This window comes from Rhinoderma darwinii, chromosome 2 (assembly GCF_050947455.1).
Source record: "Rhinoderma darwinii isolate aRhiDar2 chromosome 2, aRhiDar2.hap1, whole genome shotgun sequence".
NCBI lineage: Eukaryota > Metazoa > Chordata > Amphibia > Anura > Rhinodermatidae > Rhinoderma > Rhinoderma darwinii.
The window spans coordinates 428,088,451-428,106,545 of record NC_134688.1 but is presented as its reverse complement, the minus strand read 5'-3'; the positions used below and the strand labels follow the sequence as shown (position 1 = coordinate 428,106,545).

General features: G+C 41.8%; 1 protein-coding gene across 3 annotated transcripts in view; it reads right to left on the bottom strand.

Annotated features, from left to right (window-relative positions):
* The window catches only part of SPECC1 (sperm antigen with calponin homology and coiled-coil domains 1), a 371,633-nt gene that overhangs the window by 85,158 nt on the left and 268,380 nt on the right, over positions 1–18,095 (bottom strand). For all 3 annotated transcript variants that reach the window (XM_075854361.1, XM_075854362.1, XM_075854363.1), the window contains 3 exons: positions 16,616–16,761; positions 14,822–14,922; positions 2,344–2,410 (listed from right to left, as the gene is read on the bottom strand). In XM_075854361.1, the coding sequence (XP_075710476.1) occupies positions 2,344–2,410; positions 14,822–14,922; positions 16,616–16,761 (314 nt within the window). The remainder of the gene's footprint in view (positions 1–2,343; positions 2,411–14,821; positions 14,923–16,615; positions 16,762–18,095) is intronic.

The following is an 18,095-nucleotide window of genomic DNA, read 5'->3' as shown; positions in this document are numbered from 1 at the left end:
GGACCTGGACGGTGAACAAGGTCCACCGTAGCAATGATCCGCTCCCAGACTACAAGAAACTGACGTGTGAGGGAAGGCAGAGAAGATGAAGGTCGCTGAAGAGCAGACAACCAAGGCAGAGACGACAGTGCTAGGGGAGACATAGCCTTCTCAATGCGCACCCATTGCTTACCCGCACCTGAGCGGAACCAGTCTACCAATCGCATGAGGACCGCAGCTTGGTGGTAGAGTTTAAAATCCGGCAAGCCTGCCCCTCCCCCTCCACTTTCGGCCGACTAAGGACACCAAAACGAACACGAGGCTTAGAGGAGCCCCAAACAAATTTAGTTATGGCCCTATGTAAGGTTTGGAAGAAGCTCGTTGGAATTATGTATAGGAATTTGGGCAGAATGATTGGTGCGACTTTATAATTAGTTTTTATTAAAAAATATTTTAACTTTTTAAAATAAAAACCTGCTTTGTATCCTGTATACAGAGCAGCTGTATTTTTCGCTGAATCCTGTGCCCGTCAGATCTTCGGGACTGACTGGTTCAGTGAAAGCGGGTCCTGCGTGGATCCACCTGTTATCCATCACATCCAGGTTCAAAATTTAGATGTGATAGATTACAGGTGGATCCTGCGTGTCTGACACACACAGGACCTGCTGTCACTGAACCCTTCAGGTCCGCGGGACTGACGAATTCAGGTCATAGCGAACTATACAGCTGTCCTGTAAAGGGAATACAAAGCAGCTGTATCTCCAAAAGGAAAAATAATTTTAAATAAAAACGGATTATAAAGTTGCACCAATCACATTGATTGACATTTTCCTTAAAAAAAAAAATTCCCTTTCAAAGGCGTACATAGTCTTTAAGGTGTGGCCTTCTTAATGGTGCCAAAGGACATCGTAAAAAAATCTCCAAGATTATCATGCAGAGAAGCACACAGCTTGTCCCATTTGTATTTATTACAAGGAGTTTATAGTATGCCGCTATTTTGGTATCAAGATGGTTTGTGGGATCCCCCCCTCTGTAATGTGGTCATGCACGAACCTGGCGTGCGTCTGGAGGAAGGTGATAATGCTGGTTAATCCCATATATTGCACTATTATGTGGACACCTTATGTATGTATACTCGGCTATGTTGAAGATCAACCGGTTTCTGAACCAGTTAAAGTGGTTGTGGCGAGACTGTTACATATGGCCAGGAAATTGCCCAGCAGTGCCTACAGGAAGCTCCTCCCACAAAACAGGAATTTATTGATAAGGCCAATTGGCTCATTTCCATGGAAAAAAATGTTTATATAAAGAGGGAGCTGGGAAGAAATTGAGGGTTCTCGGTCAACCTGTCTAGATGAATTAAGGTAAAAAGTCTACCTATATCAGAGACCGCATTTTTTCTTTGAGGATGGTATAAGAAAAATGTTGTTTGGAAAGTTCAGATTTTCTCTTTTTTCTTTTATGTACGTCATGATTCTGAGTTTTGCAGGTGGTAATAATCTCACACAAGTTACCGCGATATAGACGGATCTGCCATTTGTCTCATGAAGCAACATCAGAACGTCGACCTTGTAAACATCTGGAAACATTTGTGCATCTTGTAGGTTGAGGTGGAGGTGGGATTTCGGGAGGGGTGGTTTGTAACTAAATTTTTTTAGCATTACTGTAAATTAAAAAAAAATACAAATATACAGCACATTATGCCAGTATTGTACAATTATGGACTACAGATTTGCTTTCATAATTCAATCTAAATGACCATTTATTGGATTCCTAATAACAGTTTCTGGCGTAATTCCATTGAAATAAAACGGCATTAAGGCTGAACGCCATATTTAGAGAGTCCTAAACACTTTTCTGATACTTAGAACGCGTCAGAAAAAAAAGTGAGTGTAGCTTTATAGTGTGATCTAAAAAAAATTAAGTTAGTTCTCAAATTATCTGTCCTGCTACATACACGGGAAAGAACACGTACAACCGAGTGATATACCTTGACTCCATAGAATTTGCATCCAAAAGAGTTTTCTGACATGGAAAATGATTTAAGATAAATACACGAGAGGAAGCCTGGTGAAATATGTAGCTATGGAATCCTATAACAATGCAGACCAGCCTATTAACAATAATTCCTATAAAGTTGTATGAATGCTTTCTCAAAATAGACACATCCGGACTTCACAAATACTTTCAGATTTTCTCTTACTGAGCCAGATTTAAAAATAGAATCTGGACAGTATCCCAGGCACGCACATCTTAACTCTAGAAAAAAAAGACAACCATTTGGACATTGTTCAAGTCATTGTAAGCTGTGGCGTGTTCCCTTCTGTCATTACTAAACGGTTACATTTATTGGCATCGCATTACCTGAAAAATCAAATTGCTTCTCTGTGTCTTTGCTCGAAATCTTAGAGATGCTGGAACCCGAAAGCCTCTGTGATACAAGGAAAGGTATATTACTAAAACACAGAAAAACAAATCACGTAAATGCAATTCACACAAATATAAAAACACTTGTCTTTTAAAGAATGGCAAAGCCATACATCTATAACAAGCCCTCTCATCAATTTGACTATATGCATCTTGTTTCCTATGGATCCTCAGGGGTGTAGCTAGGGTGGGGGGCAGTCCAGTCACCTGACCTCACGTCAGTGACATGAGGTCGGATGACTCAGGTCAGGTGACTGGACTGGTCCACTCCCGTGATGTCACCAGGGCAGGCCTTAGGGGTGTGCGAGCGCACAGGGCGCTGCACCCTCCCAGCATGTAGGGGGCGCCACTGGGCTCTGCCTCTACTCTGTGCTCTACTATTTCACACACGGAGTAAATAACAGCCGAGGAGCAGAGGAAGACCTACACCCACAGCCCATCCTGCAAGAAACCTGTGATCCTGTTAGCAAGGAGACATGGTGAGTGTCTGTGTGCATAGTGGGTATACAGTATGTGTCTCTGTGTTTGTATGTGTATATGTTACAGTGTGTGTGTGTGTGTGTGTGTGTGTGTGTGTGTGTGTGTGTGTGTGTGTGTGTGTGTGTGTGTGTGTGTGTGTATGTATGTCTCTTTTTAAAAGTGTGTGTTCAATGTGTGTTCAATATTAAAGTAGAACAGATGCAGATATCTGTGCTGCCTACTATATACCCTGCTGCCCCCTATATATCCTGCTGCCCCCTATATATATATATATATGCTTCTGTGTGTTTATATATGTCTGTGGATATAGTTATAATTTACGACATTATCTGTACTCAGAGTTATCACTGTTTTATCTGTGGTGTTACAGAGAACTGCAGGTAACATCTACTACATTATCTGTACTCAGTTATTACTGTGTGTTATCTGTGGTGTTACATAGGGCTGCACATGAAATCTACTACATTATCTGTACTGGGTATATAGGAGTCTGTTTGTGAATGTGTCTTTTTTCTTGTATATATGTGCCTTTTATGTATTTGTATATGTTCCGGTCTGTGTATTTATCTGCCGGTGTGTGTGTATATGTGTCTGTACGTCTATATATTTACCTGTATGTACATATTCCAGAATGTGTGTATGTATATTTGCCTGTATGTCTAAATATCTGTCTTTATGTATGTACAGTAAATATTTTCTAGTATGTGCGTGTTTATATATGTGGTTAATTATTGGTTTGTGTAGGGGGCAGCAATAGAGAGTCCCACACAGGGCGCCATCCAACCTAAGGCCGGCCCTGGCTGTCACCGACCCTAGTCAGAAGGAACTCCGACGCTGCTTGCGCCACATGACCTCCTCGGCTCCTCCGGTAAGTCACGTCAGGCAGAGCGGAGAGTGGTAGCGGTAGGCTCCCGCTCGCGCTCGGTTTACAATGTGTCACTATGTACAAGGGGGAAGCGGGCTGTGTGTGGCGCCATCTACAAGGGGTGCTGTGTGTGTAGCGCCATCTACAAGGGGGGCTGTGTGTGTAGCGCCATCTACAAGGGGGGCTGTGTGTGTGTAGCGCCATCTACAAGGGGGGCTGTGTGTGTGTAGCGCCATCCACAAGGGGGGCTGTGTGTGTAGCGCCATCCACAAGGGGGGCTGTGTCTGTAGCGCCATCTACTGGGGGCTGTGTCTGTAGCGCCATCTACTGGGGGCTGTGTCTGTAGCGCCATCTACAGGGGGCTGTGTCTGTAGCGCCATCTACAGGGGGCTGTGTGTGTAGCGCCATCTACAGGGGGCTGTGTGTGTAGCGCCATCTACAGGGGGCTGTGTGTGTAGCGCCATCTACAGGGGGCTGTGTGTGTAGCGCCATCTACAGGGGGCTGTGTGTGTAGCGCCATCTACAGGGGGCTGTGTGTGTAGCGCCATCTACAGGGGGCTGTGTGTGTAGCGCCATCTACAGGGGGCTGTGTGTGTAGCGCCATCTACAGGGGGCTGTGTGTGTAGCGCCATCTACAGGGGGCTGTGTGTGTAGCGCCATCTACAGGGGGCTGTGTGTGTAGCGCCATCTACAGGGGGCTGTGTGTGTAGCGCCATCTACAGGGGGCTGTGTGTGTAGCGCCATCTACAGGGGGCTGTGTGTGTAGCGCCATCTACAGGGGGCTGTGTGTGTAGCGCCATCTACAGGGGGCTGTGTGTGTAGCGCCATCTACAGGGGGCTGTGTGTGTAGCGCCATCTACAGGGGGCTGTGTGTGTAGCGCCATCTACAGGGGGCTGTGTGTGTAGCGCCATCTACAGGGGGCTGTGTGTGTAGCGCCATCTACAGGGGGCTGTGTGTGTAGCGCCATCTACAGGGGGCTGTGTGTGTAGCGCCATCTACAGGGGGCTGTGTGTGTAGCGCCATCTACAGGGGGCTGTGTGTGTAGCGCCATCTACAGGGGGCTGTGTGTGTAGCGCCATCTACAGGGGGCTGTGTGTGTAGCGCCATCTACAGGGGGCTGTGTGTGTAGCGCCATCTACAGGGGGCTGTGTGTGTAGCGCCATCTACAGGGGGCTGTGTGTGTAGCGCCATCTACAGGGGGCTGTGTGTGTAGCGCCATCTACAGGGGGCTGTCTGTGTACAGGGGGCTGTGTGTGTAGCGCTATCTACATGGGGCTGTGTGTGGCCTCTAATTTATTTTCTTTTGATTTATTTTTATGTTAACTACGTTATATAACTATATCGCTTGTAAAATGTAGAAATGCTTTTATGCTCGAGTTAAAAAATTGTGAAAAAAAATGTACACCTCATTGATTGGTAGAGAAAGCAAACATGGCGAGGGGGAAGGAGATGTCGGGAAATAAGTAGGGGGGGATCACAATCTGAATCTTTGCCCCGGGTGCAGGAGAACCTAGCTACGCCTCTGTGGATCCTGCATAATTTATAGGACTCTTGATAATGCAGAAAAATGAAAATATTTTATACTGATAATTTAAGCAATAAAAAAATAAGAAATGCACAACAAGCACTGAAAGGAGTACTGTCGTTTCATATAGATAAATCACAGATCACTTTGAACAAGTGGTGCTTGATATCGCTGACTTATACTATAGTAGCAGTCAGAGAGCTCTATCAACAAGACAGATCATCCATAATGTAGCCTATATTGACTAACGCCTTGTAAACCATACTGCAACCGTGATCACGGAGATTAGCTAACAGGAGCTGTATTTTTACAGTTGCTGTTCCTCCCCCCTCTCACAGCATGCAGTCTCACACACACTTTGACAAATTGCAGCTGCATCCCCCTCCGCAAAGTGTCCAATTTTGTGTATTACTCTTGAAAGATTTTTTTGTTAAGTGAGGTGGTTTATAAACATTTACAGAGAGCCTGTAAGCAGGGCAAGAGAACAAGGCGGCTTCTAGAAGGCTTTCCCTAATAAAATAGAACACAAATTTTCATGTATTCCCTAAACGAATTTATGAAAAAAAAAACTAGAAAAAACAGACAAAAACAAAGTGGCCAAAGTAGGAGAGATGCATTTAAAAAAATAAATAAAAAAATAAGCATTACAGACCCCGCTGTTTATGGAGATGGTAGCAGCGATGATGTGCCCGTATACACATGTGGGGTTGAGCAATGGCTCCTTTATTTATTTTTATTTTTTTAAATGCATCCCTACCTTGGCTACTTTTTTTAATTTGAAGTTAAAAAAAAACCCTTTAAATGGATATATTTGGCAGAATACATAATCATGGGAACAATGTCCAGCTATACCGGTCTACACTAATCTCATTCCCTGAACCAGGATATCGTACACGTTAATAACTAAACCTTCTATAGAACCCTTAGAAAATATTAAAGCTTTTTGGGAAAACGTTTTAAACATCTTACTAAAGAAAATTTTAACTTTGAATTTTCTTGTATACCTAAACTTTCTTAATGGATAAACCACTTGCAATATTCTTTATAGATTGTACTTGACTCCTTTAAAAATGACATAAGAACTTCTTTTGCGCTCCCAACAATATTGGAGATGTGAATCAGCGTAGAGATCCCTTTTCTACTTATGGTGGGAGTGTAGATCTATTACTATTCGAAGTAAGTTTTTCAATTTGCAGTATGTCACCCATTTGCGGTATCACGATTACACTCAAACTGGAATTAGAATTACTTTCTATTAATCTCTAGCACCTTCCGAGGGTTTACCAAACATGGGTTCTTCATGCATGAACTCTCACTAGAATGAAAAAACTCAACTTTGGAGAGACACTGTCCTTAATGAAATTATAAAAGGGACTAATAACTATTAGTACAAATACATTGTATGTCTGGTAGTGCTCTATAAATGGAAAGTAAGGACTAAGGCCAAATGCACACGATGCGTAATACGTGCGGATTTGCCACGCATTGCAATACAGTACCAGCAAAGTAAATGAGATTTCAAAAAATCTCATCTACACATTGAAGATTTCTTTCTGCACGTAAACTGACCTGCGGTTCACATTTTAAAATCCGTAACATGTCAATTGATCTTGCATTTCCACTTGGAAATTGTATCTGACTAGTTTTTAAAAAACAAACAAAAAAAAAACACCAAAATCTGCACCTATTTCCAGATTGAAATGCAAAAACCGCACCTAATAAAGCAACAAAAATGCACTATTAGGTGCCGATATTACCTGCACTTACCTGCAGATTTTCTGCACCAAATTCCGCAACCTGTGCAGGTAGCCTAGGGGTCCTTTTACACTGGCCAATATTGGTCGTAAAAACGAGTGGCGATCAACAAGACAGCTCGTTAATCGGCACCCGTTTGCTCCTTTCACAAGGAGCTATGTATGAGGACAAGTGATTGTCCCCATGCATTCCCATCACATTGGCAGCACATTTCCCTGTGACAACGATAATATTTATTGCTGCATAAACAATCCAATCAGCCGATGAATGAGCCTTTGATCGTTTATCGGCAGATCGTTGCCGTGTTTACACATATGACGCTTGTTTGCCTGATCATTGGGCGGCGTAAAAGGGCCTTAAAGAGGCTCTGTCACCAGATTTTGCAACCCCTATCTCCTATTGCAGCAGATCGGCGCTGCAATGTAGATAAGAGTAACATGTTTTTTTGTTTTTAAAACGAGCATTTTTGGCCAAGTTATGACCATTTTTATATTTATGCAAATGAGGCTTTCTAAAGTACAACTAGGGCGTGTTTAAAGTAAAAGTACAACTGGGCGTGTATTGTGTTCGTACATCTGGGCGTTTTTACTTCTTTTACTAGCTGGGCGTTGTGAATGGAAGTGTATGATGCTGACGAATCAGCATCATCCACTTCTCTTCGTTAACACCCAGCTTCTGGCAGATCACGCTGTGACGTCACTTCCTGCCCCAGGTCCTGCATCGTGTCGGACGAGCGAGGACACATCGGCACCAGAGGCTACAGATGATTCTGCAGCAGCATCAGCGTTTGCAGGTAAGTAGCTACATCGACTTACCTGCAAACGCCGATGCTGCTGCAGAATCAAATGTAGCCTCTGGTGCCGATGTGTCCTCGCTCGTCCGACACGATGCAGGACCTGGGGCAGGAAGTGAGTGACGTCACAGCGTGATCTCTCGAGAACACGCTGTGTGTCTGCACTGCCAGAAGCTGGGTGGTAACGAAGAGAAGTGGATGATGCTGATTCGTCAGCATCATACACTCCCATTCACAACGCCCAGCTAGTAAAAGAAGTAAAAACGCCCCGATGTACATACACAATACACGACCCAGTTGTACTTTAACTTTAAACACGCCCAGTTGTACTTTAGAAAGCCTCATTTGCATATATATAAAAATGGTCATAACTTGGCCAAAAATGCTCGTTTTTAAAAAAAACAAAAAACGTTACTCTTATCTACATTGCAGCGCCGATCTGCTGCAATAAGAGATAGGGGTTGCAAAATCTGGTGACAGAGCCTTTTTAACTGCAAGTTCAGTTCTTTCCCTATGCAAATGTAGAATTTACTACGATCTTCAGAAAGGTCTTCGTTGTTTACATTGTTTTGCTGTCCAAGAACAAAATTAAAAACTTATCAAAGCTCATTTTTTGTATTCTAGCTTGAAATACCACATCTGAGTCGGGACTCCGTTCATGGGTTCAATCGGAGCTTTCCATCAGGGAAACCCATGAACGGAATTTGAACACAAATCATAGGTTTCCAATTGCATCACCATTGATTTCAATGGTGACGGATCCGGTGCAAATGGTTTCCGTTTGTCACCGTTGTGTAAGGGTTATGTCGACTGCGCTATTCATTCCATCAAAACTACAGAACACGCATTTTTTAGTCTACTGCGCTATTCATTCCGTCAAAACGACAGAACCCTTACAGAACGGTGACAAACTGAAACCATTTGTACCGGATTCGTCACCATTGAAATCAATGGTGATGCAAGCAGCAACCTATGGTTTCCGTTTGTTTCAGTTTGGATTGCGTTCATGGGTTCCCCTGACGGAAAGCTCAGACAGAACCCATGAACGGAGTCCCGACGCAGATGTGAACTAAGCCGAATTGAAAATCTGTTTTTTTTTAAATAAAAAAACAAAAACAAAAAAAACAAAAAACAAACAATACTCACAATAGTCTCTGAATTTTGTTTTTAATTAAAAACTATTTTGGAATATAATATAACCAAACAGGAAATTAATCGAACATAAAAAAAAAATATGGTCATAAAATTAGCGGTTACAAAAAAAACAGGGCAAACATTACCAGCATGAAATCTTAACCATCAATGACTGCCCCTGAAGAATTGGAATAGCATGTAGTATGTTGGTTTACAGGACACCGGGATTAAAAAGATTCACCACATCTGAAAATTTTATATCCCCTTAAAATGTATATTTTCTGAATATTTCCCTTAGGCCTCATGCACACGACCGTATTTTTTCCCACCCGTAAATACTGGCGTAAATACGGGTCCGGTGTCACACGTATTCGACCCGTTTTGCACCAGTATTTACGGACCCGTGCCCGTAAATATGGGTCCGGTGTCACCCGTATTCCACCCGTATTTACGGGCACGTTTTTGGCTGCAAAATTGCACTGCAGTAATCGGCAGCCCCTTCTCTCTATCAGTGCAGGATAGAGAGAAGGGACAGCCCTTTCTGTAATAAAAGTTAAAGAAATTCATACTTACCCGGCCGTTGTCTTGGTGACGCGTCCCTCTCTTCACATCCAGCCCGACATCCCTGGATGACGCGGCAGTCCATGTGACCGCTGCAGCCTGTGATTGACCTGTGATTGGCTGCAGCGGTCACATGGGCTGAAACGTCATCCAGGGACGGCCAGGACGTCGGGCCGGATGTCGAGAGGGACGCGTCACCAAGGCAACGGCCGGGAGACCGGACTGGAGGAAGCAGGAAGTTCTCGGTAAGTATGAACGTCTTTTGTTTTTATTTTTTACAGGTTGCTCTTTATTCTGATCGGTAGTCACTGTCCAGGGTGCTGAAAGAGTTACTGCCGATCAGTTAACTCTTTCAGCTCCCTGGACAGTGACTATTTACTGACGTCGCTTAGCAACGCTGCCGTAATGACGGGTGCACACATGTAGCCACACGTAATTACGAGAGCTCCATAGACTTCTATGGACTGTCCGTGCCGTTATTACGGCCTGAAATAGGACATGTTCTATCTTTTTTAACGGCACGGGCACCTTCCCGTAAGAAAACGGGAAGGTACCTGTGGCCAATAGAAGTCTATGAGCCCGTTATTACGGGTCGTAATTACGACCCGTAATAACGGGAGTTTTTACGGTCGTGTGCATGAGGCCTAAGTAAGCATTTGCCACTGACAAAAATTTAAAATATTTATAAAAACTAACTTCATTTAGCAAAAATGGTTATATTTTGGGGTCAAATTATTACTGGTGGCTAATGTGTAAAAAAAAAAAAAAAAAAAAAAGACACTTCACACAATTCATTGACTTTTTTAGGTAACATTTTCCTAAGAAGTAACTGGACAAAACTTCTTAAGAATACAAAAGATCGTTCCCCATACTCCATTGCAGTTCTGTAGTTTAAAGCCCTCTCCCACAAAGCAGGAATTTGTCACAAAGGCGTCCAAAACATGACATCATCTCCCTTAATTCACATCATGAGACACAATCAATGCCTGTAGTTCTCTCCACCAGACACATTCCATTATGTCTCCTCTTAATGAGATGAGAGGATTCATTATCGGATAGCTGTGAAAATTGTCAGCTCGCTTTCCTTTTAACTCTGGCACTTGGACTGTTCAAAAGTGACAGACCGATCCCATTTCCTACTTTAACCCTTCTCATACAAACTTGCATCCATAAAAATAAATAGCGTACACTAGAAAGTAAAACATACTCGCTGCTACGTTTTGTGCATTTATTACTTACATTTGTAAGTGTTTCATTTGTTAGAATGAATTCACTAAATATGGAATGGTGCGGCAGAGAACTGCACCACTACCACACAGTGGGCAAACCTTTACGAAAATGCATACAATTTTACAATTATTATTTTATCAAGTGGCATGAGTCTTGTTTGGACTCTACATGATCATAAGAAAATAATTTCTTATCTAATGTAAGCCCCCCTTGATTAAAATTATTATATATTTTTTTAATTAAAATAGGTCCAAAACTCTGTGCTGATCAATTTCTCAATATATTTTTATATCAAATGGAGATCTGTCTTTTTCTGATGCAAAGCTTTAAATCCACCTTATAGAGATTGAATTAAATAAGGACTTAATCTTTTCCTACTGGGGAATTACCAGCCAGAACATGGTGAGGACTGTCTCACCATTGGTTGAAATCCAAGACAAAATTAAAATTTTAATCTTAGTCTCTCTGGAATCCTTCATAACATTAAAATGAACACAAAACGACCCAATTATGTTGCTTAACCAGAGATTGATGCAGCCCGAGAAAGGCCTATGCAGCTGGAGAGATCAGCATATGATCACTTGTCAAAACTGTGTCCTTAGCTGCACCTCACCAACAACTGGTCCGAGGCCCACATCACAATCTAAGAAGCCCTATGTTAAATAATAAAATTCTGGCTACTTGCAGTGGCCACTAGAGGGAGCTTACTCAATACGGTTTATACTTTTTACTCAATAAAACACATCAGCTCCCTCTAGTGGTGGCTGCAGGCAGTCCGAATTTTAGATATTAACTATTTCTGTGCAGAGAAATTGGATCTGTGTAACCGCAAACCAAACTCTGACCCCTATAAAGTAAATATTAATAAGTTAATCAGCACTGGGCCTTACAATGGCATGGTATTAAAAGGTGGACATTTAATGACTTATTCAAGATTTCTATTATGTTTCTGAAAATCTTCCGAGTATCATTGTGTATATCCAATGGGCTGGATCTTCACATACACATCCCCCTGGACATGTGATTTAAAGAGGCTCTGTCACCAGATTTTGCAACCCCTATCTGCTATTGCAGCAGATAGGCGCAGCAATGTAGATAAGAGTAACGTTTTTATTTTTTAAAAACGAGCATTTTTGGCCAAGTTATGACCATTTTCGTATTTATGCAAATGAGGCTTGCAAAAGTACAACTGGGCGTGTTGAAAAGTAAAAGTACAACTGGGCGTGTATTAGGTGCGTACATCGGGGCGTGTTTACTACTTTTACTAGCTGGGCGCTCTGATGAGAAGTATCATCCACTTCTCTTCACAACGCCCAGCTTCTGGCAGTGCAGACACAGCCGTGTTCTCCAGAGATCACGCTGTGTCGTCACTCACAGGTCCTGCATCGTGTCAGACGAGCGAGGACACATCGGCACCAGAGGCTACAGATGATTCTGCAGCAGCATCGGTGTTTGCAGGTAAGTCGATGTAGCTACTTACCTGCAAATGCTGATGCTGCTGCAGAATCATCTATAGCCTCTGGTGCCGACACGATGCAGGACCTGTGAGTGACGTCACAGATCTGCACTGCCAGAAGCTGGGCGTTCTGAAGAGAAGTGGATGATACTTCTATACACAACGCCCAGCTAGTAAAAGTAGTAAACACGCCCGATGTACGCACATAATACACGCCCAGTTGTACTTTAACTTTTCAACACGCCCAGTTGTACTTTTGCAAGCCTCATTTGCATAAATACGAAAATGGTCATAACTTGGCCAAAAATGCTCGTTTTTAAAAAATAAAAACGTTACTGTAATCTACATTGCAGCGCCTATCTGCTGCAATAGCAGATAGGGGTTGCAAAATCTGGTGACAGAGCCTCTTTAAGTGAATGCCTAGGATGGATTCACATGAGATTGTAAATGTTGTACAGGTTGCAGATTTGGGTGCCGATTTGCAGCGAGATTGCTGCAAATTTTGAGAGAGCAAATCATTTTTTGCATAATTCCAAATATAAAACTTTTGCTCTGACCTGATAATGTTATCGTATACAAGTTAAAGTAACAAGTTCAATAGCTCAGTTTTCTTTTGTATTTTATTTAATCAAGTATGTAGTCATTGTTATAAGGTGGAGGGCATGAAGGGTGAAGGACTTTGGTTATGCATTATGTGTAGTCATAAAAGTTTGTATAAAATCAAATGCACCAGGAATTAACAGAGACCATAGTGACTAGTTTGGGTAACTGTGATTGGGAAATTACATCATATAAACTTCTCTGGGGCAGGGACAACGTGAAGAATATTCTTTGTATAAAAATGTGTAATAAGTTGGCACTATACAATGAAAAATAATACAATGAAAAATAAATTAACATTTCTGGTAGATTAGCGTGTGGGAAGAATGGATGTTTTACTGGAATAAACACATGTGCTACCTCATTTCCAAACGCCACACTGGGATTTACAGCTTCAGCCTGAAGTCTATTGTCCACAGAATGATGTAGCTTCCAGTATACAGACAGTTTTTGGGTGTGTGGAGGCAAAGGCCGGGTACATACTTGTTTTATTTGTTTAGCCTTCGATATGCAGTTCACAGAATTATCAATAGGGATTATATAAAAGCGGCACAGTCACACGAGGGGGCAGTGCCCAATTGGTGTATCAAACCAACGTTTTTTTATATATATATATATCTATACATACATACATACACACACATATGTATGTTATACTGATTATTTCTGAGATTTTTGTTTATAATTTAAGATATCGTCATATGTTTTCAACTGCAGATTTCTTATGAATCAGAAACTTCTGTACATCTTAGGCTGGGTTCAGAGGCTGTTTTTTCTTAGGGTAGGTTCACACAGAGTTTTTTGCAGGAGGAAAATCTGCCTTAAAATTCCGTTTGGAATTTTAAGGCAGATTTTCCACTGCCTGCATGCAGATTTTCGCGGCGTTTTTCACCCGCGGCCATTGAGCGCCGTGGGCATAAAACGTAGCAAAGCACGCTTTCTCTTGATGTCAATGGGAGGTCAGAGGCATAAGCGCACGAAGATGGGGCATGTCCCTTTTTGCCGCAAGCCGGTTTTTCCGCTAGCAGGAAAAAACCGCCTCTGCCTCCCATCGAAATCAATGGGAGGCATTTTTGGCCGTTTTTTGGCGCGTTTTCCGCATCCAAAAACTCTGTGAACTCGCCCTAATAGTCGAGTCAGTTCTACACCTCATCTCCATTTCCATTGTATTCTAGGAACCAACCCTTCAAAACATCTATGACCCCAAAAAGTAAGTAATCTTGGTTGGTTATGGGATCATCCAAGAATTGTGTCCATTCAATGTCAGTAAATCTTTACCATTCCTATGCTATTATGTATTCGCATTAGGCTTTTTAAGAAAGCTTAAACAATTGAAAGTGCAGCTAACCAAATGAAAGGACTCCTCCAATGTATTGGCATGAATATGTTAGCCTGCATTGGTAAACAGTCTATGGCACGTGGGTGGCATATCCACAGCTCTGCTGTGGAGTATCAAAGCGGTATTAATCCACACGGTCAATTGCATCACGAAGCAAGAAGTCTCTTCGCAGTCCTGGAACAAGGTTATCTTGTATATGTTTATATATAGTAATGCATTTATGGGATGGTTGGGGGAATCTGGTAGGGGACATCTGGTCACCCTGAGGAAGTTGTTCTTTATAGGTTCAAACACGGATACCACGCAAAAAAAAACGTACCGAATTATAATTCTAGCAAGGAAAGATGACCTGACAGTATTTCTATCAAATGAACCTGGACATCAAAACAGCAACCAGTGTTCTTTACTACGTCCTTCTTGATGGCAGCATTGATACTTACGTTTCTATTCCGCAGAGAATGAATAAGTGGAGTACAGCTGCCAAATTGCCCATTATTAACTACGGTAATTAAATAATAACTAAATACCTAATAACTATTAAAAAGTTATACTATGTGACTGATGCTCAACCTACAAATCACTCATATTCACGCCCCCAAATAATTATTCATAGTACAAAATGGTACATGGGGATCTTGCGGTTGATAAATGTATATCCCCAAATGTGTGTTTGTACCTGCATCGGTGATACCGCCGCTGCCGGAGCGGTCCTCACAGGAATCCCACTCAGTGGACTGCGGGGGACAGAATGCACTGGGATGGTTGGACTCCCACCAGCTGTTAGGGAAATAAATTTTATGTATTGAAAAAAAATAGAATAAAAGTGGAAATCAGATTTCAGTGTCATTATGCTCATCACTCTACTACTCAACTACTTCAATGTGTTGCATTTTGGTGTATTATTTTATTTTAGTTTAAACACATTTGAACGATACGAACAAAAGCTGCAGAAACAGATCTTGCTTGTAGCCCTTATTTTTGGCACCATGTAATATAATCTGTAATAACATAATTTGTGTTATTGAATTATAAATGGATTACAGTTTTGCCATTAGGAAAGAACATTGTAACATCCTTTAGTGTAAAGTAATTAAAAAAATCACAAAAAGGCCAATCTGTACTGGATTCACATGAGACAATTTCATAGAATGGGCCATTTTCCAGATCATATGACATTTTGAAAAACATGGCGCACATATTCCACGAACCAAAAAAGATGAAAAAAGTGAGCGCGCTTTCTTGGACAGTATTTCCAAAACAGAAACGGTTAGTCAAAAGACGGATCAAGGGGGCTCATTTTATACAGTTGTGCATACACAACAGCTTCAACACACTGGTGCTGAATACACTGGAGAACCACTTCTGGGACAAGATCGAGCTGGATATAAACGTGGGAAGAAATTTCACAAAAATATAGGATACTGCGCTACCCCCATATACCGGCAAGAATCACGTCAAGTGAAGAGGAAAATATAATTGATTGGAAACGGTACCACAGATGAAGGGGTTTTGACATAGGATTGTTTTTCAATAAACCATTTCCGATAAATTATATCATCCTTATCACTTGACGTGATTCTTGCTGGTTTAAAGGGGGCAGCACAGCAACCTGGATTTCTGTGAAGTTTCTTGCCACATATACTAAACAGAATCAGTTTAAACATTTAAAGAAAAAAACAGAGCACAGACAATTTTTGGTCAACACAATGGGCTTTGTGGTGTGCACCGTTATCTTACAGCACTTTGGTCCTGGTTTCAAATGCGACCAGAGCCCTTAAAAAAAATAAAAGCGTATTCCCACCTTAGGCTCTCTCTCTAACTGCCACAAACATCAAAGGAGTGAGCTGCATTGTATAAGAAAATGGGGTGCGGTACCCACGTTCTCCAGATAGGGGAGGGTCCTAGAGTTGGATTTCATATGGATATGGTAATACCCCTTTAATTAAAAAAATAAATTAAAAAAAATAATAAAAAATCGACAGGACAACATCCGCATGGAGATTTGGATGTTCTCCCTGTGTTTGTTTAAGTTTCTTCCAGGCATTTTAGTTTTCTTCCACATTTAAAAATCATGCTTAGATTTTAGGAAATTAGCCCTGGTGTCAGGAGTGGGACAAGCTCTCGGGTTTCATAATGCGCCCGTTACCTTGGTCCCTGAAGTTCAGCCCACTAGCTGTATGATCAATTTACTAGATCCTGGAATTCACAACATTATCAGTCGCTTCAACACCACATCAAATTGGTTGTACAAAGAAATTTAAAAGACAAAAGTGTTTTTTTTTTCTTTTTTATCCTACCCTCCTATGGTGCCCTTGGCGTCTGCCTGCCCCTCATCACCAAGTCTATTGTGTTTGAGAGAAAGATATAAGGAAATGTAATGATCAGCCCCACTGGACGCAGGGATATTTTCTCGGTTACTAAAATTTCACAGTATTTATATAGTGCAGATATAGTCTATAGACAGTCTTACCTTGGGGACCTACATCAAATGATTTGATTAAGGACTTGACTTTAGCTGGATTTTCGTTGGAAGATGTTGATACTTGACCCACACCATGACTCTGCCACCGGATAGAATTACCTCCGTCCTCATGATCTTCTTCACTCAATAACTTTCTGTGGAAGGAAACATTTATTCATTACAGTAATACCCATACTACAAGACTTTACTGATACAAAGTGGCACTAGCGGCATTAGCTTGATTTGATTATACATTCAGGTAAACTAAACTGGAGTGTTTGTTGTAGAAAAGTGGACAAGGACTCTAATTAGGATTATGGTTCTGGTGGGATTTGTATATTCCTACATTTAAAAAAAACAAAAAAAAACAAAGACAATCTGCAATGGGAAATATTAAACACTAATGAAATCATTCACACACATGGTGCTTACCAGATAGCATTATCTATAAAGTTGGAAGGACATGTCATTTTCAGCGCAGCCAGTGAATATGGTATTATACACACAACACAATTACCCTTTCCATATGGTAAATAGTGTAAATGGAAAATACATCAGTGCTATTTTTAGGCTCCTTTTACAATGGCAAATTTTGGCTGTAACAACGAGCGCCGATCAGCGAGACTGCACATTGATCAGCGCTCGTTTGGTCCTTTCACAAAGATCTATGTAAGGGGATGAGCAAACGTTACTACGATCACTCGTCCCTATACATTACCATCATGTCGGCAGCACATCTTCCGGTTTACGCAGGGAGACGTGCTGCCGACGATGATAATATTTTCGGTTGCATAAACGATACGATCATCCGATATATATATCTCCTCTGGGTGGCAGAAACAATTTTATTTATACTGCAAGTTGCTCTAAAAAGAGAAAAAATATGCACGAACTGTGAGGTATAGTAACATCCAACGAGACTTGTTCTTTAAAGGCTATGTAAACCTGAAAGACTTATTTTACTAAAACAATGTATTCTAGTGTTCACTGTATTGTTTTTTTTATTTTGTTTTTACTTTTTGAGATACAGCTTCTATGTATCCTGGATACATAGAAGCTGTATCTGTCATGAAACCCGATCCTGTCAGGTCAGCGGGACTGACTGCTTCGGTGACAGCGGGTCCCATGCAGGATCCAGCTCTTATCCATCACATCTTAGTTAGGCTGGGTTCACACGCACTATTTACGGACGTAATTCGAGCGTTTTAGCCGCGAATTACGTCCGAACATGCGGCTCAATAGCGTCGGCAAACATCTGCCCATTCATTTTAATGGGTCTTACGATGGTCTGTGCCGACGGTCATTTTTTTTACGCGCCGCTGTCAAAAGGCGGAGCGTAAAAAAGACGCCCGCGTCAAAGAAGTGCCTGTCACTTCTTCAGACGTAAAGGGAGCCGTTTTCCATGGACTCCGTGGAAAACCAGCTCCAATTACGTCCGTAATGGACGCAGCGAAAGACGCCTGTACATGCCATTACGGCTCAAATTACG